Source organism: Micromys minutus, assembly GCF_963924665.1.
Source record: "Micromys minutus genome assembly, chromosome: 17".
In the NCBI taxonomy this organism is placed as follows: Eukaryota; Metazoa; Chordata; class Mammalia; order Rodentia; family Muridae; genus Micromys; species Micromys minutus.
Genome location: NC_137952.1, coordinates 33,811,873 through 33,839,481, shown reverse-complemented (window position 1 = coordinate 33,839,481; position 27,609 = coordinate 33,811,873). Strand labels below are relative to the sequence as shown.

Sequence of the window (27,609 nt, the reverse complement as noted above, 5' to 3'; positions counted from 1 at the left end):
ATAATTTTATGTTTGTTTATTGAGACAAGGCTTCACCATGTGGCCCTGGCTAGCCTGGGACTCATAGATAATGTGCTTATCTTTGCCTCCAGGGTGCTGGAAGGCATGTGCCACCACATCTAGCTTTGGTAATTCCTTTTAGATTTTTGTCTAAAATCTTGTCAATGAAAGAAGGCTTTTAAAACTTTATGGAGAAGGCCAAGGGAGAGATAGGAGAGATAGAGAGCATGTTTAACACACGTAGTCCCTGAAGGACATCAGCAACACCAAACCAAAAAGACACAATCTCCCACCCCTTGTCCCCCACCTCCACCCACCAAAACAAAATTACTTAGGGAAGATACTTTTCTACTTTTAAAATTAATCTGAGGGGAGGCCAGGAGGTAGCTCAGTGAGTAAAGGTACTCAAGATCTGACAGTGCAAGCCCAAAATCAATCCCTAGAAGCCATATACAGATAGGAAGAACCCAACTCTTCAGTGTTGCCCTCTGACATACACACAGATACACACACTAATAATTTTAAGAGGAAAACTGAGGGTTCTGAAGTTCAGTGGTAGAGCACTTGTATAATATTCCTAAAGCCCTGGGTTTATCCACAGCCTCCCATCATAAATGTGTGTGTGTGTGTGTGTGTGTGTGTGTGTGTGTGTGTGTATAAAATCAAAGTTTATCAAATGTTTTAGTTGTATAATTAGCATATTCACATATGGTTGGAGAAGACCTGTTTTCGTCTTCCTATGTTACTCAGGAAATAGATATTGAACTCTTAGGAGATGCCAGATTCTGTGCTGTAAGTGAGAATTCCTGGAGAGAGCTGTCTGCAAAGGCTGGCTGACTGAGTGGAAGTTGCAGGTCGAGCCTAATTACAAGTTATCCAAAGCTATCTTTAGCCCCCAAGTGCCATTCCTCACCCACTTCTGCTTGGACAGAACAGCCTGTGACCTTATATCCTGTGACTAGCAGATAAAAGCTTTATGAATGCATTAACTTAATAAAATCCTACTTCACCAATCAAGGAGCTAAGAATGCTCTCTGATAGTATCTAAAGCTTGTAGCAGGGTCCCTCCCCCATGACAACCCACCTACACGATGTACCCAGTAATGTATTTTGAAGAGTGTTTTGATTTATGACTTTCTTTGTTTCTGTTACTATTAAAAAGAAATCATGAAACTGATTCCATGTGAGAACATGGATTTTGAGGTCAACTGAGTCTTGTGTTCCTGACCATGGTCACTCTTATTGAGCTCCAGAATCAACCCTCTTCTATCTGCTTTGAGGTGGGAGCCGGTTTTCTCGTGTGTGTGTGTGTGTGTGTGTGTGTGTGTGTGTGTGTGTGTGTGTGTATACAGTATCAAGGTACTGGCATTAAAGATTAATTCGAAACATTCTATTTATAGTTGGCATTTATTAAGTTTTCTGTTTGTGACGGAGGAGGGTAATGCTTTTGAAATAGTATCTTTTAAAAATCCACCAATCTATCCAAAGTAGAGCAAAACTGGTTTTATCACCCTCTACGTAAAAGATTCTGTGCCGACTGACAGACACTGAACTATCAAACTTTAAGGAATGGAGAATGTTATGTTAATGAGATATTTTAATAAAAACTCAGTACTGGGCCTGGAGAGATGGCTCAGTGGTTAGAGCACTGACTGCTCTTACAGAGGTCCTGAGTTCAAATCCCAGCAACCACATGGTGGCTCACAACCATCTGTAATGAGATCTGATGCCCTCTTATGGTGTGTCTGAAGACAGCTACGGTATACTCGGATACATTAACTAAATATCAATAAAGACATTTCATATACTGGCTTTCTTTCTGTTTGATTTTAATGACTTAATGTCAGCATTATTTTTATTTCATGTTTTGCCTGAAAGGCTGTTAAGTCCCCTAGAACTGGAGTTACATACAGACATTTGTGAGCTACCACATAAGTGCTGGGAATTGAACTCAGGTTTTCTGGAAGATTAACCAGTGCTCTTAACCACTGAGCCATCTCTCCAGCCCATAAGTCAAATATGTTCATTTTTTCTTTCTTTCTTTTCTCTTCTTCTTCTTCTTCTTCTTCTTCTTCTTCTTCTTCTTCTTCTTCTTCTTCTTCTTCTTCTTCTTCTTTCTTCTTTCTTCTTTCTTTTTCCTTCTTCTTTTTGAAACAGAGTTTTTCTGTATATTCCTGGCTGTCCTAGAATTCATTCTATAGACCAGGCTGGCCTCAGACTCAAGAGATCCAACTCAAGAGATCCAATTTCCGTTGTCTCCCAAGTGCTGGGATCAGAGGCATGCACCACACTGCCCCTAATGTTGGCATTTTAAGTCAATTCTTTTCAGTTTTGAGATACAGTGTCCTCTCTCCGCTGACTAGAAATATACTGGTGACAACCCCATCCAGAGAGAAAGGTCTGAGGAATGATTAATGTGGAAATAATCATACAGTTCCACAATTTGACTGATTAACCAGAACAGGGAAACACCTTGTGAAAGACAACATGTAGAATCTTTTGTGCTATTTGGGAAGTTCGTGAGTTTGGTCTTTCTGTCATAAAAGGGAGCACAGCACACAGCTCGAGAACAAATGCTGGAGGGGATAAAATAGTACCTGACTCTGTTCCTCTGTTCAAAAATGTTAGTGATAACACCAGGCTCATAGAGGCATGGGAACTTAGTTGAGCTAATGATGAGTAATCAGAACAACAGAGAACCAGAAGAAACCGTATAATTAATGCTACCTATGCCACTCCAAGACAACAGTCAAGAACAATCACCTGTGTGTAGCTGTAAAAGCTTCAGGGTAAGCAAGACCCTCCGCTCAATGGAAGATCATTGAAAGAGCATGCGTTTTCACCATTAAATTAAGATCATCCTGCATTCCACTTGCAATTTGGTTGCTAATTATGTGAAGCCAAAATTTATCGTCAGGAGGGGGCCTCATGGCCAGAAGCCTCCTTTCTCTACCCTGAAGTCTTTTCTGCCTATAGTTCACTCCAGTCCACTCATTACCACATGGGTAATAAAGAAGCCCCCCTGAGGTCTTCCGGCCACTGTCAGTTCCCCTCCTTGGGGTGGGGAAAACGTTCGTCTTTTTATTTTTTATCAGAACCTCCTTCTGACTCACAGGAAGAGACAAGAACACTCCCATAATTGTAGCACAGAATTTAGCTCACTGCACATCATCATTTTGAGTTCTTTATATGAAATTATTTTTATATGAAATTCATGTTTGCTTATCCATCTACCTCCTTTTTTCACTTTAGTGATTTTTCTGTATCTCTGAAAGTTAATTTATCCTGCACTTTAATAACTATATTATGTCAAGTTGTTTTATATATATGTACCTTGCAAATAAATAGACCTTCTTACATTAAAAAGAAAGAAAGAAAGAAAGAAAGGAAGGAAGAAAGAAAGAAAGAAAGAAAGGAAGGAAGAAAGTAGCCCTTTCCTGTTTGGTGTGTGTAGTTGAGGCTGGCATCGCTGCCGCCATTTCTACTTCTACTGCAAAGATGGTCAACGTACCTAAAACCTGAAGGACTTTGTGTAAGAAATGTGACACGCATCAGCCTCACAAAGTGACCCAGTATAAGAAGGGAAAGGATTCTCTGTCTGCCCAAGGAAAGTAGAGCTAGATAGGAAGCAGGGCAGTGGGCAGACAAAGCCTATTTTTCGAAAGAACGCCAAAATCACAAAGAAGATTTCACTCAGGTTTGAGTGATGAGACCAACAGCAGATCCAAGAGGATGCTGGTTATTAAGAGATGCAAGCACTGGCTGGAGAGATGGCTCAGCGGTTAAGAGCACTGACTGCTCTTCCAGAGGTCCTTAGTTCAGTTCCCAGCAACCATATGGTGGTTCACAACCATCTGTAATAGGATCTGATTCCCTCTTCTGGTGTCTGAAGACAGCTGCAGTGCACTCACATACATAAAGTAATTAAAAAAAAAAAAAAAAAAAAAAGGTGCAGGCGTTTTGAACTGGGAGGCGACAAGAAAAGAAAGGGCCAAGTGATCCAGTTCTAAAACTTGTTTGTGTTCTTTGAGAGGAAGACCCTGAAGCAGTAGAAAAATTACCTGCTAGAGAATAAACTTATTGTTAATAGTAATAATAGTAAAAGAAAGCAAACCTCTATATTGTCAAGACTTGGGAAGCATATTTTAAATACTTTCAGGGCATTTTTAAACCTGACTAGTGAGACACATTTGTTATCACTCACAAATTGTAATACTTTTAATTTACTGGTTTCTAAAAATGTATTTTCTGGACTGAGGTTTGAGTTTGATGGCAGAGCACATACCCTAGGGTTTATAAAGTTAACCCACAGCACCAAAGATAAATTTATAAATTTAGTTAAGTTTCAAATATAGAATCAAGCCCATTATTCACTACTTTAAAAAGAAAAAAAACCCTGTTTTTTCATAAGATGACACATTATTCCAGCAGTAAACCTGGAACTCTTAAGCAAAAACACTGTAGTAATTGTATCCAATAACCAGCCATTTCCACAGCATCAAATATACAACAGTTCTCTTTACACCGTCCGCACTAATCAGAGAGCAGATTGAGTTCAGATTTGCGTCGCCGTATCTACTAAGATAAGTTGGCCTTCCAAGGCTCTGGCATCTCAGGTGGAGAAGAGTGAAGGAAACAGCATCACTTAGATGGGCTTTGCTGTGTAGCATTCTAGTCATGGTTACAGCCACTACACACAGTCAAACTTGTTTATGAGAACCACTGAAGGATTTTCAGTGTAGGAGCCATTAAAGGGCGCTTCTTCCTGCATTAACTCAGAGTGTTCTCTTGTCTGGAATGCCGTTTCTTGGTATATTGCTACAAGACTCAGTTGTAATTCAGCTGCCTTGAAGATTTCCAAATGTCCCCCAGTTGTAATTAAATTCTATCATGGAATAATGATCCAGTCATGCCACAATTTGATCAGTTAGATACTGCTACATAAACTATCCAAGAAAATTAGAGGCTCAAAAGAACAATTCCCTGGGGTCAGGATGTTGAGACTGGCTTAGCTGATTTCCTCTTGGAGAATTTTGGAGTTAATGAGGATGTCGAAGCCTTCCATAATGGCCTAGCTGTATGGCTGGCAAGTAGGCACAGGCTATTGGCAGGGGTCTTAGTTCTTTTTAGTCATGCACACTTTTTGAAGGGGCTACTCAGCTTCTCTGAATGAGTGATCTGAAAGAGCAAGATGAAAACCAAAGTGTTCTTTTTGATCAAGCCTCGTAAGTCACACACTGTCGTTTCTGTAGTACCCCACTGAGAGCTTGAGGTCAGCTCTACTCAGTGTGAGACTGTTCACCACAGGGTAAGAAGAGTCCAGACTGGCTAATACTGTATTGGTAATGTGTGTCTTACATTAACTTTGCACTGTCCACACTCACAAGAACCCATTCCAGGGAGCTGAAAGCCTCTTTCTCAATAACCTAAGGACCTCCCACAGGACACTTCAGGAAGACTATTATGACTATTATTATAGTACAGGAAGATACAGGGCAGGTTTTGAGATGGCTCATCTTTAAAATTCTTCTTATTCTTGTTAGTTGTGTGTGTGTGTGTGAGGATTCTCTCTTTCCACCTTAAGAATGGTTCAGAGATGGAATTCAGACCCCTTGGCTTGTGCAGCAACACCTTTACCCACTAAACCATTTTGCCAACTTCTGGAAAGTTTCTTGAATTACATTGCTTTATTTTTACTTTTTAATTATCATTTTATTTTATGTGTATGGGTGTTGTGGTGGCTATTCCTGGTTGTCAACTTGACTATATCTGGAATGAACTACAATCCAGAAATGGAGGACACACCTGTGAGAGATTCTCTCCTTGGTTTGAAGAGGGCAAATCCACTTCTAGGCTGGACCTTTGAGGTATGAAGGCATTTGGTCCTTTTGTTTGTTTGCTTGTTTTTTTGTTTTTCAAAACAGGGTGTCTCTGTGTAGACCACACTGGCCTTAAACTCAAGAGATTGCCTGCCTCTGCCTCCCAAGTGCTGGGATTAAACCACCACTGCACAGCTCATTAGTCTAGACACAAGCTTTTAATTCAGATCTTGAGGTAGGAAGACTTATACCTTAAATACAGGTCATACTTTCTGCTAGATATCTATATAAAGTCTGTATAGAAGAAGCCTTTCCTTTTTTACCAGGGTTTTAAGGTTCACAAGAAATAAAGTACTTTCATTTCATTATATTTTGATTTTCTTGTTTGTCCTATCTCCTAGATTATAAGTCACAACATGTATAGAGCCAGCTGGAATTGAAATTATATAGTCATTGAATGAGTGCATGTTAGTCAAGATCTCTGAAATATTCACTGGAAATCTATTATGACATGTATATTATTTTTGATTTTTTTTTTTTTGAGACATGGTCTCACTCTGGAGTTTTGGTTGGCCTGGAACTTGTTATGTAGACCAGACTGGCCTTGAACTCACAGAGGTCAGCATGCCTCAACCTCCCAAGTGCTAGGATTAAGGACATGTATCACCATGGCTGGCAACTAAAACATTTGGAAACACTGTTCCTCCTAGGCTTACAAGATGGGGAGTGCCTAAGATGGTTTATACACACCACAAACTTGTTAGAGTTATGGTGGTTAGATCAGTCTGGTTGAAGAGGCTTGTCTTGGTGAACTGTGTGTCATATTGCTTGGTAGATAATAACTATGCAGTATGGACGAAGCTAGACTAAATCAAATTAAGTGCACACTGTGTAAAACTTCAGCTAGTCCAGCCAAAGTACATCTGAAGACACAAAGCAGGCTAGTGCAGTTGCCTCACCATATACATGGGTTCTGTGTGGACTCAACCAATCAAAAAAGGAAAATATTCAGAAATAAAATTATATCTATACTGAACATTTTATCAATCTTTAAAGAAATGCACGTTTGTATTTTGTTAGGTATTGCATGTATTAATTTAATGTATTCTTGAAGATGTATGCTGTGGGTATGGAGAGTCTTGGAACCAATTCCCTTTAGAGACCTAGAGACACATGCAGTGTGAATGTTGGTTCTCAACCTGTGGGCTGCATATCAGATATCCTGCATATCAGATATCTACATTATGATTCATAGCTAGCAAAATTACACTTAGGAAGTAGCAGTGAAAAGAATGAAAAACTGGGGGTGGGCATAATATGAGGAACTGTGTTAAAGCAACACAAAGGTTCAGAACCACTGAGTTAAGAGGGACTCGATCTGTACACACGGGAAGTGTTTAGCAAGGATGTCAGGAATTTGGAATTAATGAATATGTTCATTGCTTTGATTGGAGTAGTGATTTCATGTCGAAGTTTATCAAATCGTACACTTAAATGTCAATTATTTATCAGTGAATCTGGTGGGGTTTTTTTGTTTGTTTTGTTTTTTCGGGGGGGGGGCGTTGTTTTATTGAGATAGTGTCTTGTTATGATCTCTGGTAGACCTGGAAGCTGACCTCTAACTCAGAGATCCGCCTGCCTCTGCCTTCTGGAATTACAGGCGTTTGCCATCCTTTTTTTTTTTTTTTTTTTTTTTTTTTTTAAGATCAGTAGTGCTACGCGCCTGTAACCCCAGTACTCAGAAGGCTAAGGCAGGAAGATCACAGTGAATTCGAGATTAGTCATAGTTAAATGAACAAAGATCAAAGATAGAGGCAGAACGGAGCTTCGGGCAGAGGAGCCTTTAAATGTCTAAGAGCAGAAAGATGCTGTGTCAAAAGCGGATTTGGTTTTGTTTTTTAAGACCGTGTCATTCTAACCCTCGCTAGCCTCGAATTTACTGCAATCCTGCTTTTTTTTTTTTTTTTTTTTTTTTTGAGTGTTGTGATTACAGGCATGTGTCAACTACTACTGGTCAAACAAAAAACAAAATTAAAAACACTAAAAAACCAAAAAAACCTTTTGGATGGCAAAGGCCAGTAATCGCAGCACTGTGGTGTTAAAAGCAGAATCCATAGTTCAAGGTCGTTTTAGGCCACGAACTTGGGTTACAAGGGACTCAAAAAGCACTGTCTGAAATTCCAGTTCCAGATGATCTAGAGCGGTCTTCTGAGGACACTGCACACATATGGTACACAGACATACTTGAGGCAAAACACACGTGGACATAAAATAAGCCACTAATAATAGCAGCGATAATAACCAGATTGCGCCCTTGATGGGGAAGGATAAGGTGTGGGAAGCGATCGCTAATAACCAACATAGACTGATGCGATAGCAAAAGAAAAAGACAGCGTGCGCGCCCGCGGGAGCCAGTTCTTGGTGACCCCAGGGATCCGGTCATTAAAGCGGAACAAGTTCTCGCAGACGGAGGCGGGGAGGAAGCCAAAGCCAGCAACACCGGGGAAAGCCGCAGCTCTGCGCTTCCCCGCCTGCGGCTGGGCGGGGCTTAGGGGTAGGCCGCTGTGAGCGCGCTCTTCACGTGACACGCCCTCCGCGCGACGCACTCGACGCCCTCGTCACGTGGCTGCCGCGGCCCCGTCTCCGGCGGAGGCGGGCGCGGGCGCGTCCCTGTGGCCAGTCACCCGGCGGAGCTGGTCGCACAATTATGAAAGACTCGACTTCTGCTGCTAGCGCTGGAGCTGAGTTAGTTCTGAGAAGGTTTCCCGGGGCTGTCCTTGTTCGGTGGCCCGTGCCACCGCCTCCGGAGACGCTTTCCGATAGATGGCTGCAGGCCGCGGAGGAGGAGGAGGAGCCGCTGCCCTTCCGGAGTCCGCCCCGTGAGGAGAATGGTACGGAGCCGGGCCTGGCGCGGGCGGGCCTCGCGGGAGCTAGTGCGGCGCTCCTGGGAGCTCTCTGGCCCTCCGGGCGCCACCGCTGGTAGCGGAGCCGCGGTGTAGACACGGAAAGGGAGGGAGGGCTGAGGCGTTACGGTAAAGGAGAAGGGAGCGGGTTCCGAGCTGTGACTTGTTGGCTGTGCCGCAGTCTCTCTACAGGTACATTTTCTAGTATTATTACTTTTTGGTAGAACGGGAGTGATTTTTGACGGTGTAGACTGTGATGTGGTTCGGGGTTTTCTTTAGCAAGGGACGGGGAAGGGACAATTCCTGGGAGGCTGAGACAGTGCGTTGCCAGGTCTGCGTCGAACTACCTCATCTGTTGTCCCAGACAGTTTGAAGCCAGTGTGCAGACTGGAGGGAGTCGGTGTGTTGCAGCGTTGGCTCGAGCTTTTGTTGTTAAGGCCAGGAACCGGATTTGGAGATTCCTTACAAAGAAAGCCATTTAGATCTGGGATCTGAGCAGGAAAGGCATTCCTGTTCAGTAATTTAACTTAATAGTCTTTATGCAAACTGGCGTTCCTTTGCCGAAGTCTGACAGGTTTAGTTTTTCTTCCTTTTCTTTATATTTGAGACGAGGTCTCGCTTGTAACCCTGGATAGCCTGGAACTCATTGTGTAGACAAGGTTGTGTTTAAACAGAGATCCGTTTGCCTCTCTTCCTCCGAAGATTAAAGACGTGCGCCACCGCGTCGGGCTAGGTTTAGAAGTGTCTTGCATGTGAATGAATAATGCATTTCTCACTTTCGTTTGTAAAGTCTTTGAAGACTACTTTTGAGACTGGGTTACATGTAGCCCAGGCTGGCCTCAAATCCTGAGGCCGTTATTGAGTTCCTTAAGCTCTTGCCTCCATCTCCTGAGCTCTGGAATTACAGGTGTTTGTCACCTGGCTTTGCCTATTTCCTGAAAGGAAAGTTCAAATCCCTCTACCTCGCTAAATCATTTCATTTAAATACTTATGGCTTTGATTTAAAGACTCTCTACTGAAGGGTGTGTTGAATCCAAGAGTTTTGCAAGCCATTAAGTACTGACTTATTCAGTGATATATCTGGTTTTGCATTTAGATGGTTAAACTGCTTACATTTGAACATACTGGTTAAATATTTTTAAAAATGTTTTCGTTAACAGATAAAAGACCCCCTTCCCCCTCCCCCCCAAAACCAATAGCTTTAGTTTTGTAAGTAATTCACCATATACGGAGCATAGTATGAACTTAGTATTTTTTGGACATGCATAAACTTGTTGATTCTGTAAGGAGAACAGTGTCACTTTAAAATTTAAAATTAAGAGTCTTAATTTTATTTTTTGCTTTGCTTAATTCCTGACTAATAGTGAGTTGAGTGGTTAACATTACATTATACATTTGAGATATAGTAAAACTTTAGGATAACATAAAATGTGTGTTTTTTCTTATGTGTTTTTCCTTTCCTCCCTCTCTTCCTCCTTCCTCATTGTCGTCTTTTTTTTTTTTTCTTCTTTTTTTCTTTTTTTTCTCTAAGACCAGGTTAGTTTCTAAGTCAGAGATCTGCCTCCTTCGTGCTCGGATCAAAGACTTGCACCACCATGCCTTGCTAAAAGGTGGATTCTTTATTCAGTAATTTAATTCAGTTTCCTCATCTTTTAGGTCAGACTGTCCAAAAAATTACTCAGGAATAATGAGTCTATTTTCATCAGTCTATTACAGGTCATGGAGATGCTTCCTTGGGTAAAGGTGAAAAGAAAGGGATTAAGATGTCAAAAATCAAAGAATTATGCCAGGCATGATAGGTAGTTCACACTTTTAATCCCAGCACCAGGGAGGCAGAGGCAAACAGATTTCTGAGTTTAGTCCTGCCTTGAAAAACCAAAATAAATAGGTAGCTTTTGTGGAGTCGTATTTCTAGTATTGTTTATAACCATCTGTAAAATGAAACCATGCTGTAATTTGGTCATTGCCTAAAATGTTCAGATATAATGGTTGAAGGCATTACTTAAAATATAAACTGAAAAAATGCTTATTACTGGGCACATAGTTCACTGGCAGATTGATTGCATACCTAGTATGTGTTATGTTTTGGTTCAATTTTTAATATTGGGGATGGGTAAGTAAAAAGATTTGAAGTGTCCTATTCAAGTAAGCACTTGCAAAACTGAAGTTAGAATGTTCTAGTCAGAGGTTTTGTGACACAGTACTCATATTTTTGTTCAGTATTTGAACACTAGATTATATACTTTCATCTTTAAAAAAAAAAGATTGGGGCTGGGGAGATGGCTCAGAGGTTAAGAGCATTGACTGACCTTCCAGAGGTCCTGAGTTCAATTCCCAGCAACCACATGGTGGCTCACAACCATCTATAATAAGGTCTGGTGCCCCCTTCTGGTGTGCAGGCATACATGCAGGCAGGACATTGTATACATAATAAATAAATCTTTTTTTAAAAAAGGTTGATTGACCAGTGGATTTGTTATTGACCTTAGTTATAAAGTTATTCTTAATTCAATCACATACTTTGAGTTGTTGCCATTAATGATTTTTGCCATTGATAATTCAGTCTTGGTTCCTTTTCTTTTTAGGGAACTTTCAATATTGAGTCTGCTGCATGTGTTTTATGTTTTGCTTTCTCTTTTGAATGTATGTTTTATCTGGAAATACACAAGAGTAGTTGAGATTAGCTTTGAATATAAACATGAGGATTTGAACTCACATTTATGTGAGTATGTCAAATTTTAGGTGAATGTCACTTTTTTTCAATTTATTCGTACTGGTGCCTGCAAAGGCCAGAGCTAGAGTCCCCTGCAGATGGAGTTACAGGTGGTTGTAAGCTGATTGGGAATGAATTTCTGATCCTCTGAAGAACAGTGTTTGCTCTTTACCGCTGAACTATCCTCCAGTACCAGGTGTCACTTTTTTAAAAATGGGATAACATTCAGTAACTGTAGCCGGGAGCTTGCTGTGTAGATCAGACTGGCCATGAACTCACACTCATCTGCTTCTGCCTCCTGATTGCTGGGACTAAAAGGGTGTACCACTATGTCTGGCTCAGTGTGTCACCTTAAATGCTATTTTGCAACTATTAAACTAATTTGAATGGTTCATGTATACAAATGAATTGGAGAGTTGAACCTTTCAGTTTATTTTTAAAAGATAAAAAGATAATTTAATTTGAGGTATAGATTAGTACTTTCAGAGATTCATTGACTCTGGTTCAGTTCAGTTTGGGTTTAGAAAGTGATTCTCCATCTATACATTGTATTTTTGGGTAGTATGCTCAGTTCTCTGAAGATTTAGATTTTTATTATGCCTTGTTTTTTGAGACAAGGATTCTTTGTGTGGTCCTGGCTGTCCTGGGACTAACTCTGTAGATCTGGCTGGCCCAGAACTCAGAGAGCTGCCTGCCTCTGTCTCCCAAATGGTGGATTAAGGCGTTTTGCTACCATCTCCCAGCTTCAGAATTTTTAGAACCTTTAAGTATTGTTGTGTGAAGGTGAGAAGTTCTGGTAGATTTGGTTCTTACTTGGTCATTTTTTTATCTTTATCTTACCTCTTTCACTTTAAGAATGGGTTTGGCTGGTTTCCTAAGGGCCTAAGGGATAGATCCTCCTGCCTCCACCTTTTGGGTAACTAACTAGTTATGTGCTGCTCCACCTGGTTTAAGGCCATATCATAGGCTGCTGTCACTAACATCTAAAGGTAAATGGTCCCTTTTTCTGTTTGACGTCAGGAGCTTTGTTAGGATTAAGGTCTGTGAAGTACTTTTTGTCTCTCTTTCCATTATTTAAACATACTAATAACCTAATACCTCAACTATCTAAATTCCAGACTGCCAGAAACCTCAACCTTTTCTTTTCTTTTCTTTTTTAAATGGGAAGAAAAAAGACTCCTAAGCCAAGCCATATCAAGGATATAAACAACCTTGACAGAATTTACTCATTGTAAATGTACAAAGTGAAATTTAACAGACTCAGTTGCCCAACTTCTTCTGACAGTTTTGTAGTGTGCCAAAAGCGACAGAAGAAAAGATAGCCAAGAAGCTGTTAGTATGAGGAAGAGATTGAAAAAGCTCTTTTTTAGATTAGAGAGCGTCACCTATCTTGTAGTGTGTGAATCAAGTCTTTGTAATCTTTAAGAATATAAATTTACTATACCAGACACAGGATATTCTTGTAAGTGTCTAGTAGGTTTGAAGCAAAATTAATACTATTAGCTAGTAGATATAGCATTTAGATATGGCTGTTCTAAATGTTTCATATGCCAATTACATACTGTTCATTCAAAAAAACATGAAGTAAACACTTGTCTATTAGTTGCACAATCACTTATTAAAGATCCTCAAGTTAAGCCTGGTGGTGGTGGCAGCACCTGCACAATCCTTTAATCCCAAGGTGGAGGCCACAATCCTTTAATCCAAGGAGGTGGAGGCCGAGGCAGGTAGAATCAAGGTTCAAGACCAACCTGGTTTAGAGAGTGAGTTCAAGGACATCCAGGAATACACACAGAAACCTTCTCTCAAACAAAACAAAACATCCTAAAGTTACTAATGGGTAGGGGATGTTGATCTGCCAAACTAAATGTCTGGAACTAGAGTTGTTATTTAAGGAGATGTATACTTGTGAGTTCTCAGGTGAAAGGTGTTGATGTTATAAGGAGTTTGTTTGTTTGTTTGTTTGTTTGTTTGTTTGTTTGTTTGAAAGTAAAATTGGAAGCTGGAGAGAAGTTTCAGTAGTTCAAGAGCACTTTCTGCTCGTTGAGATGATCAGAATATGGTTCCTAGCGTCTACATTGGGAAGCTCACAACCAACTGTAACTCCAGCTCCAGGGAGTCTGATACCTTCTTGGTATCTGAGAGTATTAACAAGCACATGACACACACTCAAAGACATACAAAATCTTTGTTTTTAAAAAGTAAAATCACTTCAAAATTGTATTAGTATATTTTCTTTTAGTGACATGAACCCAAGTAGAAGTTCCTTTATTGCTAAGCTCCTTGCATATTGACAGGTTATATGCAACTCCATTTTATGTACTTTACTTTGACAGAGTATGGGAGGGAGTTCTTAGGAGATTGGAAAAGTTATCTACTAAACCAAATAGATTTCTTAGAGAGGAAATTTTGTATTAACTGAGAAACATATGTATTAATAAAGACCGGTCAAGATGTGTTAATAGCATTTGCTCACAGAGTAAAACCTAGGGTTTCTAGTAGTACTAGTACTTTTTTAGGTATCCCCTCTCAGATTAATTTTTGTTATATATCCAACTATTATCATTGGCTATTGGTGGGTGGGTCCATTTATTTGATGTATCTGCTGCATTGTTAGGAAAAAAGTTACTTTATTAAGATAATCTGCCTCCAAGCATATGCTTTGAGTGAGATATGTTCCCCATCATCTTGTGCATTTGAACACTTGCTTTACAGTTGATGGTGCTGTTTGGGGAGGGTTAGGTATGCTTTGCTGGAAAAAGTATATCATTAGGGGTGGGCTTTGAAAATTCTAGTTTATTTCCAGTTTTGTCTGCTTCATATTTATAGTGTAGGATATGAGCTCATGCAGTTTCCCTGCCACAATGGACTCTTAGCCCTCTGGAATTCTAAGCGCCAATAAATTCTCCTGTAATTTGCTATATTCATGGGATTTTATCACAGCAACAGGAAAGTAACTAATACATGCAATATTCACTATTAACAATAAGCTGTCTCTCTAGCCCAGCGGTTCTATGGGTTTCAGCTTCTTTGGCAAACCTCTGCCTCCAAAAATACTTACATTATGTATGATTCATAGCAGTAGCAAAATTACAGTTATAAAGTAGTAATGGAAATAATTTTATGGTTGGGGGTCACCACAAATGAGGAACAGTATTAAAATGTAGCAGCATTAGGAAGGTTAAGAATCACTACTTTGTGGGGTTTTCTTTTTGTCTGTTTATTTTGGTTTTGTTTTTGGAGACAGGATTTCTCTATGTAGCCCTGGCTATCCTGGCATTCATACTGTAGACCTGGCTGTCCTCAACTCGGAGCCACCTGCCTTTGCTGCTGAGTGCTGAGATTAAAAGCATGTGCCACCACTGCCTGACCCCCTTATAGCATTTTAATATTCTTAAAGGTGGGGCCGCTTGGGTTTATCTTGAATAGAATGGAACTGTGACATTTTTAACCTGACTAAAATACTTGAAAGCTAAGAGGTCACCTACCTGATACCTATCCCAGTGTTTCATTTTGGATCCACTGATAGTAACTCTTGTGGTGCCTGCCTTTGAGATGTCATCATCTCAAAGCTTTTGTTTCTCTTCAGTCTCAGACATTGTTGACCCAGAGCCAACTTGGTGCTAGAAGAGGCACCCTTTATGTTTTCAGCAACTTCACCTCTTTCCATATCCTTCCTCTTTCCACTACTTGAAATGTTTTAAGACTGGAATTGTGATGATGGATTAGCAAATTAGTTAATAGATGCCCACCTTTTCTAGTAAAAATGGGATTTTTACTACCCATTGTCACAAATTAATGAGTTCAGTAGCTGATAAATGTTGATCAATAGCAATGCTGTTGATCTCACTGTTTAGCTAGCAGTCTTAAGGGTACTTGTTAAAGCTTTTTTGTTGTTGTTGTTACTAAATTTTGTTTTTAGGTAACTAAATATTTCACTAGTAACATGTGAATGTATGTATCGTAGTTAGAGTTTTTATTAACTGAAAGCATGTGGATTCTAAATAGTGAAAAAACAGGTGTCTGGAACAGTGGTTACCAGGAATAGGGTGGCAGTGTGTCAGAATAGAGACTGGAAGCCCTTTCCCACCTGGTCTTCATACAACAAATGGAAGAAAGATGCTCAAGAAGAGTCTGTGGGGTAGATAAGCAAGGTAGGTGCTATGTGAAGGGTCACATGCTCTGTGGCTCAGCACATTTGGAGCTTTTCTTCTCAGCTCACAAGCCCATTTTCGTTTCTCAGGAGTGCTTTCCCTTTCTGAAACTGTTAGTTTTGGTCCAATTCTTTGTTGTGAGGCATGAGAACCTAATACTTAGGAAGGAGCCTCTAGGCTCAGATCCACTCCTATACCATTAGGAGAGAAACAGGATAATGTGTTTATATTTAATTGTAAGAGGAATACAATCTGGAAACTCAGTCAACATGGTGAATAATACTAATATTTTGTACTTGAAATCTGCTGAAAGTATATTTGGAAAATATATTAATCACAATCACTCCCTAGTGTGTATAGAAACATCAAATTGAATGCCTTAATGATATGCTTTTTTTCTACTGTTTTGAATTTGAGTCTAGCTTGCCACCCAGAAAGATTGGAGCTCTCTGTGTAGCCCAGTCCTCTTGCTTCCATCTTCTAAATTCTGGGATTATAGGCAGCACCACTACCTCCAGATAATACATATAGTTCTTAGTAGTCAGTTGCAGATCAGTAAAGAAATGGTCCTCCCACTGAGGGCCAAAGACAGGATTAGATTTATCTGCTCAATGGTTGATCTATGAACTCTCACTAATGAGGAGCAGTTGATGCTGACTTGTTGATTATCTGAGTCCTTTTTAAAAGTTTTTATTTCATTTTTATCATTTTATGTATATATGTGTATGTGTACCATGTGTAAGCAGTGATAGTTAAGGATAGAAAAGGGCATCAGACTCACTAGAATTGAAGTTACAGATTGTTGTGAGCTGCAATGTAAGTGCTGGGTATTGAACTTGAGTTCTCTGGAAGAAGCATTCAGCGCTTCTAACGAATGAGCCATCTGTCCATCGTCATCTGGATTTTTGAAGTTCTTATCTTTAGTTGAGTCCAAGAAGATTCCTTAGTAAATGTAGTAGCTATTTTTCTGTTGTGACATGGGGAGCCAGGGGTTTGGGGGGCTTATGGAGGGATAGAGGGATAAGGGGCTTATGGGGAAGGACTGACAGCAGCAGGACCAAGAGGGCCTACCTGAAGCAGAGAGATCAAATTTTATCTGCACATAGGAAGCAAAGAAAGCACAAGAAGTTGGGTCAGCAAATTATAAAACTATCTACAGGTTTTTGCATCCAAAACCAATATAAACTTCAAGGTTTTTTTTTTTATAATTTATAACTCTTAATAGTTCATGTTTATGTGTTGGTTTAAATATTTTGGCCCATGGGAAGTGGCACTATTAGGAGGTATGACCTTGTTGGAATAGGTGTGGCCTTGTTGGAGGAAGTGTGTCGCTGTATAGTCAGGCTTTGAGGTTTCCTAGTGGTCAAGCTCTAGTGTGGAAGTTCAGTGTGGAAGAGACCTCCTCCTAGCTGCCTGCAGAAGATAGTTTCCTCTTGGTTGCCTTCCAATCAAAGTGTAGAACTCTAAGCTTCTCCAGCACTATGTCTGCCTGCATGCTGCTATGCTTCCCACCATAACGTTAATGGACTGAACACCTGAAACTGTAAGTCAGTCCCAGTTTGCCTTGGTCATGGTGTCTCTTCAGAGCAATGCAAACCCTAAGATAGGATACTTCTGATAATTATATTATTTAAATTAATTTTGTTTTTAATCTTTATAATTTAAAGTTTTATTAGTAACTGTCTTAGTCAGGAGCTGGAGAGATGGCTTGGTGGTTAAGGGCACTGGCTGCTCTTCCAGAGGACCCTGGTTCAATTGGAAGCACCCATGTGCCAGCATCTATAACTCGGATCATACTCCATCATGGAGGGAAGTAATTCAAGGCAGGAACTTAGAGGAAGGAACTGAAGCAGAAACTTTGGAGCAATGCTGCCTACTGGCTTGCTCCTCATGACTTGGTCTGCTTCCTTTATACAACTCAGGACCAGCTTCCCAGGAATAACAGTACCCACAGTAAAGTGTGCCCTCCAAAGTCAATAGTTAATCAAGAAAATGCCTTTTAGACTTCGAATTTGAAGGCATTTTCTGAGGTTCCTTTTCCCAGATATTACTCTGGCTTGTACTAAGTTGACATGCTCAGGACAGCTGACCCCTTGTCAACTTGACACCACTACATTGCTATAAAACTCTAACTCTTGCTTTCTTGTTTGAACATTCCAACTTAAAAATCCAACGGTTTTTTTTTTTTAATTAAAACACTTTTAAAAATGTTCAAAGTCTAAAATAGCGAAGGTCTGATAACTGAGTAAAATATGAAAACAAGTTAAATGCTTTCTTATTTCAAAAGGGAAGAACCAGGGCATAGTTATATTCAAAGCAAAACCAAAGTCCAGCAGTAAAGCCAAGTGTTGGACATGTTGGATCTTCTGGGTTCAAAGGGCATGAGTAGCTCCATTCCTCTGTTTCTTCTCATAGCATGTTTGATTGGTTTCACACAGCTTCGTTTTATAACTGTTGTTGACTTTGATGATTGTTCCATGATATCTGGCATCTCCAAAATTCGGAGTCTCTCCTGCAACTAGTCTGCACTTTCACCAGTAGCCTCCCCTAGGCTCTCTTTAGGGCCTCTGACCCTGTCACATGATACCAAGCTTCAATTTTTCTTCGTTGTCTGCCTCTTAATTCCTAAACCTTCTGCAGCTGAAGCTACACCTTTCCACTGGCCTCTCATAGTGCCAAGCCCCAGCTGCTCCCCTTGACCATTTCACTCTTCATATGACCAAATTTGGCTGCCAACATGAGGTATAGCCTTGGCCCCCTCTGGACCATAGCTTCTGTGTACTGACCCTCAGGGAACACTACCCAGAAGATTTTGCCTCAGTGATGCTATTCTCTTCCTCTTTTTTCCCCTCAAGGTCTGGTCATCTATTTGTTGTTGTTATTATTATTATTTGGTATTGTTTTGATTTTTAAGACAGGGTTTCTCTGCATAGCCCTGGCACTCCTGGAACTCACTCTGTAGACCAGGCTGGCCTTGAATTGAGATATACCTGCTTCTGCCACTCAGGTGTTAGAATTAAAGGGGTGTGCCACCACACCTGGGTTATTTGTTATTCTTAAAGACTTATTTCTTAACTGGACTCAGATTTAGAAGTAGAAACTCACAGATAGCCCACTTCTATGTCTCTTAGCAATCTGTTTCTGGCATATTTCTTTGGCTTCCTTCATTTTCTTGGCTAAAGTTTGGCATGTTCTTAAATCTCCTTGTTTTTCTTCTTGTTTCTTCAGAGTAATACGTTATCATTTGTGTTGGAGGACATGTGGAATAACAAAGATGTTTAATCTTAGGTGTTTTGGTCTCGAGTTCCTTATATTCTTGGTTCAAGGACTATCTGATAGTATACTGGTGGACATCATCTTCTGTAGAAAAGTTTTGAAACTCTTTTGGGCCCCAGTGATTGAAGCACAGTAGTATCTATCTGTTAATTCAGGAATATTCTTTCTATCTCTGTCTCTGCCTATCTGTCTCTCCCCCCTCTCTCCTGGGCATGCACACCTCTTCTCTTTTTCTTCCTCTCTCCCCTTCACCACCTCTCCCCGCCCCCTCTCATAACAATACTCAAGTTGAGAGTGCTCAGATTGGTAGCTACAATTTGCCCCACAATAGCCTTATGCTTCCTTTCCCCAGTTTCCCTTGATGTGTTCAACAGTAGGTTCACTCTTCTGTGGGTCAAGACATCTTGCTTCATGGGAAGACCTTGTTGTTCCCACTGATTCTGACCACATAATCCTACTTTTTATGCAGAAGCAGCAAGCAGCAAGCAGCAGCTACTTTTGGCCATGTGCTTCTCATAGAAAGTACAAAGTCTGTGTTGATTGCCTATTTCAATGAGTTTCTGACAGCTGATGCTGTGAAGGATATATTTCATCTTGATGTGGCTGGCCACTTAAGAGATGCCACAAAAAAAGAACTGTTGTTTTCTTAATCACAGCTCATTATTCTTCTACTCCAGCTGACCAGTATGGGTTGTCCTCACAAAGCAAAGATCTCACTTTAATGTCTCTGGTCTTCTATTAATGAAAGCTGATTCTTCTGCACCAAGTGACCAGAATCACAGATTTTAATTCAGAATATGAATCTCCCCCATATAGTCTTGTAAGAGATTCTTAAACTTTCCCCTGAAACTACACAAGCCAGGCCTCTATTATCTGCTCTGTTCTCAGCATTATATTCTGAGTTCCCACAGCAGCTCATTAAGCTTTGAATACTCAGTGGGTTTTCCAGCTCATAGTTCTAATATCCTTCCACAATCACCCTCCAGATCATCATCAGTTCTGTCATAGTAACATCCCACAAATCTGTGTACCAATTTCTATCTTAGTTAGTGTTTTTATTGTTGTGAAAAAACACTGTGACCAAAAGCAAGTTGAAGAGAAAAAAGATTTATCTCAGTGTGTAACTTTCAGGTCATATACTCTACCATTTACTATGGGAAGTCAGAGAAGGAACTTGCAGGAAGCAGAAGTCGTGGAAGAAAACCTGTTTATTGGCTTGATCCTGCTTTCTTACACAAACCAGGATCTGCTGTCATGGATGGCAGTAGCCGTAGCCCCAGTACATTGGGCTCTCCTATAAGAACCATTAATCAAGAAAATGTACCCACAGTCTTGCCTAGAGGCAGTCTGATAGAGGCATTTTAGATGTAATTTTTTATAATTTTGATGGCACTTGATTTTAATCTCTACACTTAGGGAGGTGTGATATTTCAATTACTCCAATATTAAGAAAATTTGCCTTTTACTGCACAAATAATGAGTATTTGGAAATGGTTTTTTTTTTTTTAGGATAAAAAGAGCTGAATGCCAGAAGGTTGATAGAGTTTGGGATTGAAATATACTTTGTTTTTGTTTGTTTGTTGAGGCAGATCTTTCAGTAGACTAGGTTGGCCTTAAACTCACTCCCAAGTGTTGGGATTAAAGGTGTCCCACCATACCTGGCCTGCAATTTTTTTTTTCAGTGTTGGGATGGAATGTAGAAATAGAAATTTGTGAGTTATCCAATGTATAGTGAAATATCTATGAACATAACAGGAAAATACAGTTGAAAAAAAAAGAAATTTAATGTCTGATTTTTTTTTTTTTTTTTTTTAAGAAATGAAGTATGCCTGCTTTTAAAAGATTTGAGAAGGAAGGATGGGCATGGGCTACATCCCTTTAATCCCAAGAGAGCAGAGGCAGGCAGATCTCTGAATTTGAGACCAGCCTGTTCCATCCTAAGTCCCAGGCCATCTAGGTCTGCTTAGTGAGACTTGTCTTTAGAAAGAAAGGGAGGGAGGGAGAGAGGGAGGGAAGGAGGGAGGGAGGGAAAAGAAAAACAAACAATTGAGGGGGGCTGTGGAGGGTGTAGTGATAGAACATGTCATTAGTTATGGGCATGTTCCTAAGTTCAATCTGTAGCAACCCCCACTTACCCCCGAAATGGGGAAAGAGGATGAATCTGCAAGGAAATGAAGAGTGGACCACACAGTAACAGTCAATAATTATCTAATTTATTGAGTGTTTCTATTTTATAAGTGAGAACAAAGTATGATAATTAACTGGGGATCTAAAGACTATTAGTTGGTAGTCTGTCAAACTTATTTCACACCTTCAGTCCCAGCACTCTAGAGTCAGGCAGTTGGAACTCTGGGTTTGAGGTCAGCCTGATCTTTATAGTTCCAGGCCAGCCAGGTTTATATAGGGAAATATCTAGCCTCAATAACAATGGAGCTTACTTGAGGAGGGTTGATGTGAAAATATGACTTTTTTATAGTAGGTTCTGGAAAGTATTGGCAATATTGACAGTTTAAATTCAAGACGGGAACATGAACTGGGTAGCCTCGGGGGAAAGTGAAGTCAAGAAAAGGTTTGTGTTCTTTCTTTAAAGGTTTGGAGATAATATTCTGCATCCTGTCGGGAATGAGCCAGTTAATATAAGGGGAAAACTAGAAAATTAGTGAAGAATGTCCCTGATTTCAAATGTATAGGATTTAGGCCAGTGGTTGTATTTGAATGGCAGCATAGTTGTCACAACTATGAAGGAAAAATGAGTGTTGCTAGAGTAGGAGAGGAATTTTGTTGTTTTGTTTGGGTTCTTTTGTTTTTGTTGAGACAGCATCTAACTGTGTAGCCCAAGTTGTCATAAACTGAGTGTTCCTCTGCCTTTTCCAGGGACTGAACTCAGTTTACTAGGTTTGTGCTGCAAGTACTTTTGCCCTCTAAGCTATCTTGCCAGCTCTTATAGGAGTTTTCAGCGAGCAGTTTTGTTCTGGATAAGAGGCTAGAATGATGGAGGGTAGTTGAGAAGGAAATGCAGGTATACCTAAAGGGGAGGGGGCGTTTCAAGTATTAGAAAAAGACTGCCAGGATAGTGAAGCTACAAGTTCTCTCCTGAGCAATAGAAACACAGTCTTCAGAAAATAACCAGATATTAGTTTATAAAGAGGGTTCTTGAAGGACTGTGCAAATGGACTTTGTCATGTAAAAATTGTTTATAAAAGACCCTAAGTTCCATAGGGCCTCACTTGTGACTTTGTTGACTAAAGGTTATGGGGTGTAATCATTGTCTAAGTAAGCACATTCAAAGGAACTTTTCACCTAGTAAATGGAGATTTTGAATGATGTCAGAACGATTGAATTTCAGAAACAGAAATGAGATGAATTACAATTTATCATTAGAGTGTTTGAACTTCACTCCTAATATTTTCTTCTATAGGCTTCCTTTAGAAATACAAGCTTTGTGCTATCTACTTGTGTGTAGGATATGAATTTTATATATATATATATATATATATATATATATATATATGGGGTCAGTGGTGGCACACACCTTTAATCCTAGCACTTGAGAGGCAGAGTCAGGCAAATCTCTTTGAGTTTGAGGCCAGCTTGGTCTACAGAGTGAATTCCAGGATGGCTAGAGCTGTACAGAGAAACCCTGTCTCACCTACCCCCCTCCCCCAGTTTTTTTCTTATGCAGTGTCTGGAATTGAACCCAGACCTGACATATGCCAAGAATTGCTCTGCAACTGAAGCTTTGGTCTCTACAATCTTTAATTACTCAGTTTTAGAGAATTACTTCTAAGTTAACCTCATATTCTTGTCCTCCTCCTTATTTGCACACGTGTGAAGGTCAGAAGATAGTATTAGGAGTCAGTTCTGTCTTCCCATATGTGGGCTTTGGGGATCAGATTTAGATGAACACTTTTACCCATTGAACTATCTAACTAACCCACTATTACTTTTTGTTATTTTGTTTTTTATTTCGTTGATTTTGTTCTTTTAATTTTACATTTTATTTCTTGGAGTGAGAGTGTGTATATGTGTTCTGAAACAGGATCTCACTTGGTAGTCCAAGCTCCATCCTCTTGACTGCCAAATATTGGGATTACATGTGTACCCCACTGTGCTTGGTTTAACAGAAGCTGTGATTTCTTTCTTTTCTTTCGTTCGTGAGTTCGTTCGTTCATTCATTCATTCATTCATTCATTCATTCATTCATTCATTCGAGCCAGTGCTGCTTGTGCAGTGCTGGCAGAGGCCAGAGAGTGCACCATTTCCTCTGGGGTGGGAATTGCAGTCAGTTGTAAATCACCTGATGTGAATGATGGGAACTAAACTCGGGTATTCTTCAAGAAGACAAGTACTTTTAACTGCAGAGCAATCTCTTAGCCCTCATTAATTATATATATATATTTCTTTTTTGGAGATTTAGCTAGTCTTTTCACTAGCTCCCCATTTTTTTCCTGCATCCATTCCCTAAGGTTATACTTTGACTTCACACAACTTAGACTGTATTTATGTAGCCTCAGGTGTCAACTTTACACATCTGACAAGGAAACCTCAACTAAATTTCTTTCTTTAGATTGACCTAGGGACATATCTCTGTGGCAAGTTCTTAATGGGTACTTGATGCAGGAGGGCTCAGACTCCTGTGGGTGGTTCTGTTCTTAGAATAGCTGCGCAAGATTGTAAGCAACATTTCTCTATTATCTCTTCTTTAGTTTCTGCCTTTTTTTTTTTTCTCAGTGATGAACTGTTAATTGGAAATGTAAGATGAAATAAACCTTGTCTTCCTTGAGTTATTTTTGATTGTGGTGCTTTATTATCACAAGAAGAAAGCAAACTAGAACAGAATGTGTGACACATTCACATCTAAGAACTTTAGATACTTGTGTGTGTTCGAGACAGTGTTTCTCTCTGTAACCCAGGCAGGCCAGAACTCACAGAGATCTATTTGTCTGCCTTTCGATTGCTGAGGTTAAAGGTCCAACATGATACTTGTGATTTTTATTTTGATTCCTTAGTACTTTATTTTAAATATTGATGACTAATTATAGTGTGAACAGTCTGTATACTTTATAAGTATACATTGTCTGAATATTTGTTGATTCATCCTTATGGATAATTATCCCATCACTTTTTGTGAATTTCCTATGTGTGTCTGAATAAAGTGAATTTAGAAATGGGCACATATTTATCAAAATGAACTTGCTAATTGCATTTAAAACCTTTTTATATACCTTTACTGATTAGAGAGAAGTGTGTTTAAACTTATGTGATCTAGAGTTGTTGAAATTTTCCTCATTGAGTTTTTGCTTTTTTTTTTTTTATTAAACTGATTGTGGTTAATTGTAAGATTTACACATGAATTTGGTAGACTAAATGCTTGAAGTTATTTAATAACTTCATGCATCTCCCTTCCAGCTACTTTAAGAGTTCAGCCTTGTTTAGCCTACATGATCAGATGAGATAGGCTGCTGTCTTGGGTGGATTATAAATAACCTACTTTATTCCTGTTGATGCTTAACAGTTCTTCCTGATATCTTTCCTTTTACTAGAATTTTGCTTGCTGCTCTTTGTACCATAATACCGTTAGCCAATATGTGCCATTAAGCTTTCTAGAAATACCTGATAGATTAGGCTGGGCTTTGCTTTCTCTAAACTAAATGTGGCTGTCACTTTTGACTCTTACTTAAATGGCTCTGGATCACATTAATTCTTCTTCAGGCTTATGTCTTATTCTGAGATTCATATACTTAGTTTGTATCCTTTAGCACAGCACTGTTAAATTATGTCAGATTCATGTGGAATTATTTTAATGATTTAGGTTTACTATCATTGAGAATAATATATCACACCTATTTAGTGGATTAAAACAAAATACTACACATTTTTGTGTTTCTATTGTAAAATTACTTCCTCAGATAAATTTGTAAACCATCTTTAAACTCTGTTTTAGTCCCAGAAATCCTGGATAGAGAGCACTTTGACCAAGAGGGAGTGTGTGTATATTATACCAAGCTCCAAAGACCCTCACAGGTAAGTATACACTTATTTCTTCTAAAAATTCAGATGTAAATTTATTGTTACTTGTATTTAGCAATATTTATTTTATGTATATGAGTGCACTGTAGCTGTCTTCATTAGGCATCAGATCTCATTACAGATGGTTGTGAGCCACCATGTGGTTGCTGGGAATTGAACTTAGGACCTCTGGAAGAGCAGTGAGCCAACTCTGCAGCCCAGCCATCCATCTTTTGAAACAACTCACCAAGTGGCCAGGCTAGTTGATCTACAAACAGTAAGGAGCTGTCTTAGGGTTTTACTGCTGCGAACAGACACTGTGGCCAAGCAACTCTTATAAGGACAACATTTAATTGGGGCTGCTTACAGGTTCAGAGGTTCAGTCCATCGGTAAGGCAGGCCCGGTACAGGAGGAAGTGAGAGTTCTATATTTTCATTTGAAGGCTGCTAGCAGAATATTGACTTCCAGGCAGCTAGGATGAGGGTCTTAAAGTCCACACCCACAGTGATATACCTATTCTAGAAAGGCCACATCTCCAGATAGTGCCACTTCCTTGGCCAAGTATATTCAGACCATGACAGGAGGCCTCCCTTTCTGCCCTTCAGGTTTACAGGCACACACTGTTGTGTCTAGCCCCTCCCTCCTCCTTTCTCATTTGAAATGTTGATGTTGGGAGTCTAGACTCAGGTTTTTATGTTTGTGTGACAAGTATACTGACTGAGGCAACTTAACCAGACCCTACAAAGGTTTTTTAATTCTGTCAGTCATTAGATAGCCTTAATGTTCCTGAAATAATTCTGTGATTTTTTTTTTCTAATATAGCTTACTACAGATAGATTCTATTGCTATATCACAGGTAACATGATATAATATTCCTAACACTGGGGTTAATATTTTGGATCCTAGTTCTAAGATACCATTTTCTTTAAAAACATGTGATTTTTTTTTTCTTTATTAAAAACAATAGATTCAAGGCCAGGGGTGGTGGCACTTGCCTTTAACCCCAGCTCTCCAGAGGCAGAGGTCAGAGTACTAAGCTAGACTGCTCTACAGAGTGAGTTCCAGCACAGCCAAGGCTATACAGAGAAACTGAAAAAACAAAACAAACAGAAAATCCACCAAGACCCTTCCCCCAAAACACCACCATCATCAACAACAAAACCTAGTAGATATGATTGGGTTTGGTGGTGCAAGCCTTAATTAATCCTAGCACGAGCAAGACAGAGTTGTGGGTTTCCAAGTTTGAGACTAACTTGGTCTATATAATCAGTTTCCAGTCTATCCAAGACGACTACATAGTGAGACCCTTTGCCCCAAAACAAAAACAATAGATTGTTTAAGTGATGGGGAATTTGTTTCTTGTGATTTTTGTTAATTTTACTCTGCAGTATAAATAATATAAACACTCACCAGACATTAAAGAAACAACAATCTGTTATAAATATTTTAAGTGAAAGTCTTTTTTTTTTTCTACTACCATTCTTTGGCTGTAACTTCACAAAATATTCTGTTACTGTCCATTCCTTGACATAACTTCCAGGATAAAGTACTGTCATTATCAGTTCAGCTCCTTAGCACTCACCTTAAAGTTAAGTGTGGTATCATGTGCCAATTCTGTATTCTCAGCACTGTGGTAGTCTATATTAGACATATCAGGGGCCATACTGACCAGCTAGTCTAGCTAAAACAGCAACCCCCAGGTTCAGTGAAAGAGATCCTGTATCCAAAAAACAAAACAAAACAAAACAAAATAAAACAAAAACCAACCAAACAAACAAACAAAAAACCAATGTGGAAGGCTGGAGAGATGGTTCACTGGTTAAAAACACTTACTGTTCTTCTAGAGGATCCAGGTTCAAATCCCAGCTCACAACTGGTTTATAACTCCAATACCAAGTAATCTAATTCCCTCTTTTGGCTTCCAAGGGCACTATATACATGTGGTCCACAGACATACATTCAGGTAAAACACCTATACATAGAAAATAAATTTCAAAAATAAAAGGTTGGAGAAATGATCAAGGAAACCTTTGGCTTTCAATCTTGCATAATTGTATGCATAAACATATGCCCCATACATTCTAGAAACAGTCTTTGCATGTCCAAGTAGATGTATATATAACCTCCCCAACTTTAAGATTTACACTGTTTAATCTATTATGTTTATTACTTATTTTGGAGACCATTGCTTCATTTTTTCTGTTTTCTTTTTGAGACAGGGTCTTACTGTATAGCCCTCATTGGCCTGACACCTGGCTATATTGACCAGGCTGACCTAGAACTTATAGATATCCTTCTGTCTCCTACATCTGTATCACACCTGGTGCATGTGCTCATGCGCATGGGCACACACACACGCACACACCTCATACTCTTTTAGTGGTACTAGGAATAGAACTCTTAGCCTTATACATGTTAGCATGTATTCTAGTGCCAAACTATATCTCCAGCTTAGTGCTTTATATTCATTTGTTGCATGTTATGAGTTGTATGTCTAAATAATTTATGTTACTACATTAGTACCTTATTGATAAACATTTTAGTTATATTCTGTTTTTCTCTGTTAGAAATGCTAAAATGCCTTATAATTTTCATTTTTTTACATATACTCCAGATACTTTAGACAGATTTTAGCACATGATTTTAAAATGCCTTTTGGTTATCAGTGCTGAGGAGTTGAACCCAGAGTTTTATGCCTGTTAGACAAATATGCTCAATCACTGAGCTATATCCA

The 27,609-nt window shown here is 39.5% G+C and overlaps 1 protein-coding gene and 1 pseudogene across 2 annotated transcripts in view; both read left to right on the top strand.

The window, feature by feature from the left end:
* Positions 1-3,498: 3,498 nt before the first annotated feature.
* On the top strand, positions 3,499-4,010 carry LOC308431653 (large ribosomal subunit protein eL42-like; annotated as a pseudogene). The gene is made up of 2 exons: positions 3,499-3,761; positions 3,956-4,010. The product of its transcript is annotated as a large ribosomal subunit protein eL42-like (transcript).
* A 4,580-nt stretch (positions 4,011-8,590) lies between these two features.
* TRPM7 (transient receptor potential cation channel subfamily M member 7) overlaps positions 8,591-27,609 on the top strand; it is an 82,097-nt gene continuing 63,078 nt past the window's right edge. The window contains exons 1-2 of the mRNA XM_080931322.1: positions 8,591-8,710; positions 24,810-24,889. Coding sequence (XP_080787448.1) covers positions 8,708-8,710; positions 24,810-24,889 — 83 coding nt within the window. The 5' untranslated portion in view covers positions 8,591-8,707. The remainder of the gene's footprint in view (positions 8,711-24,809; positions 24,890-27,609) is intronic.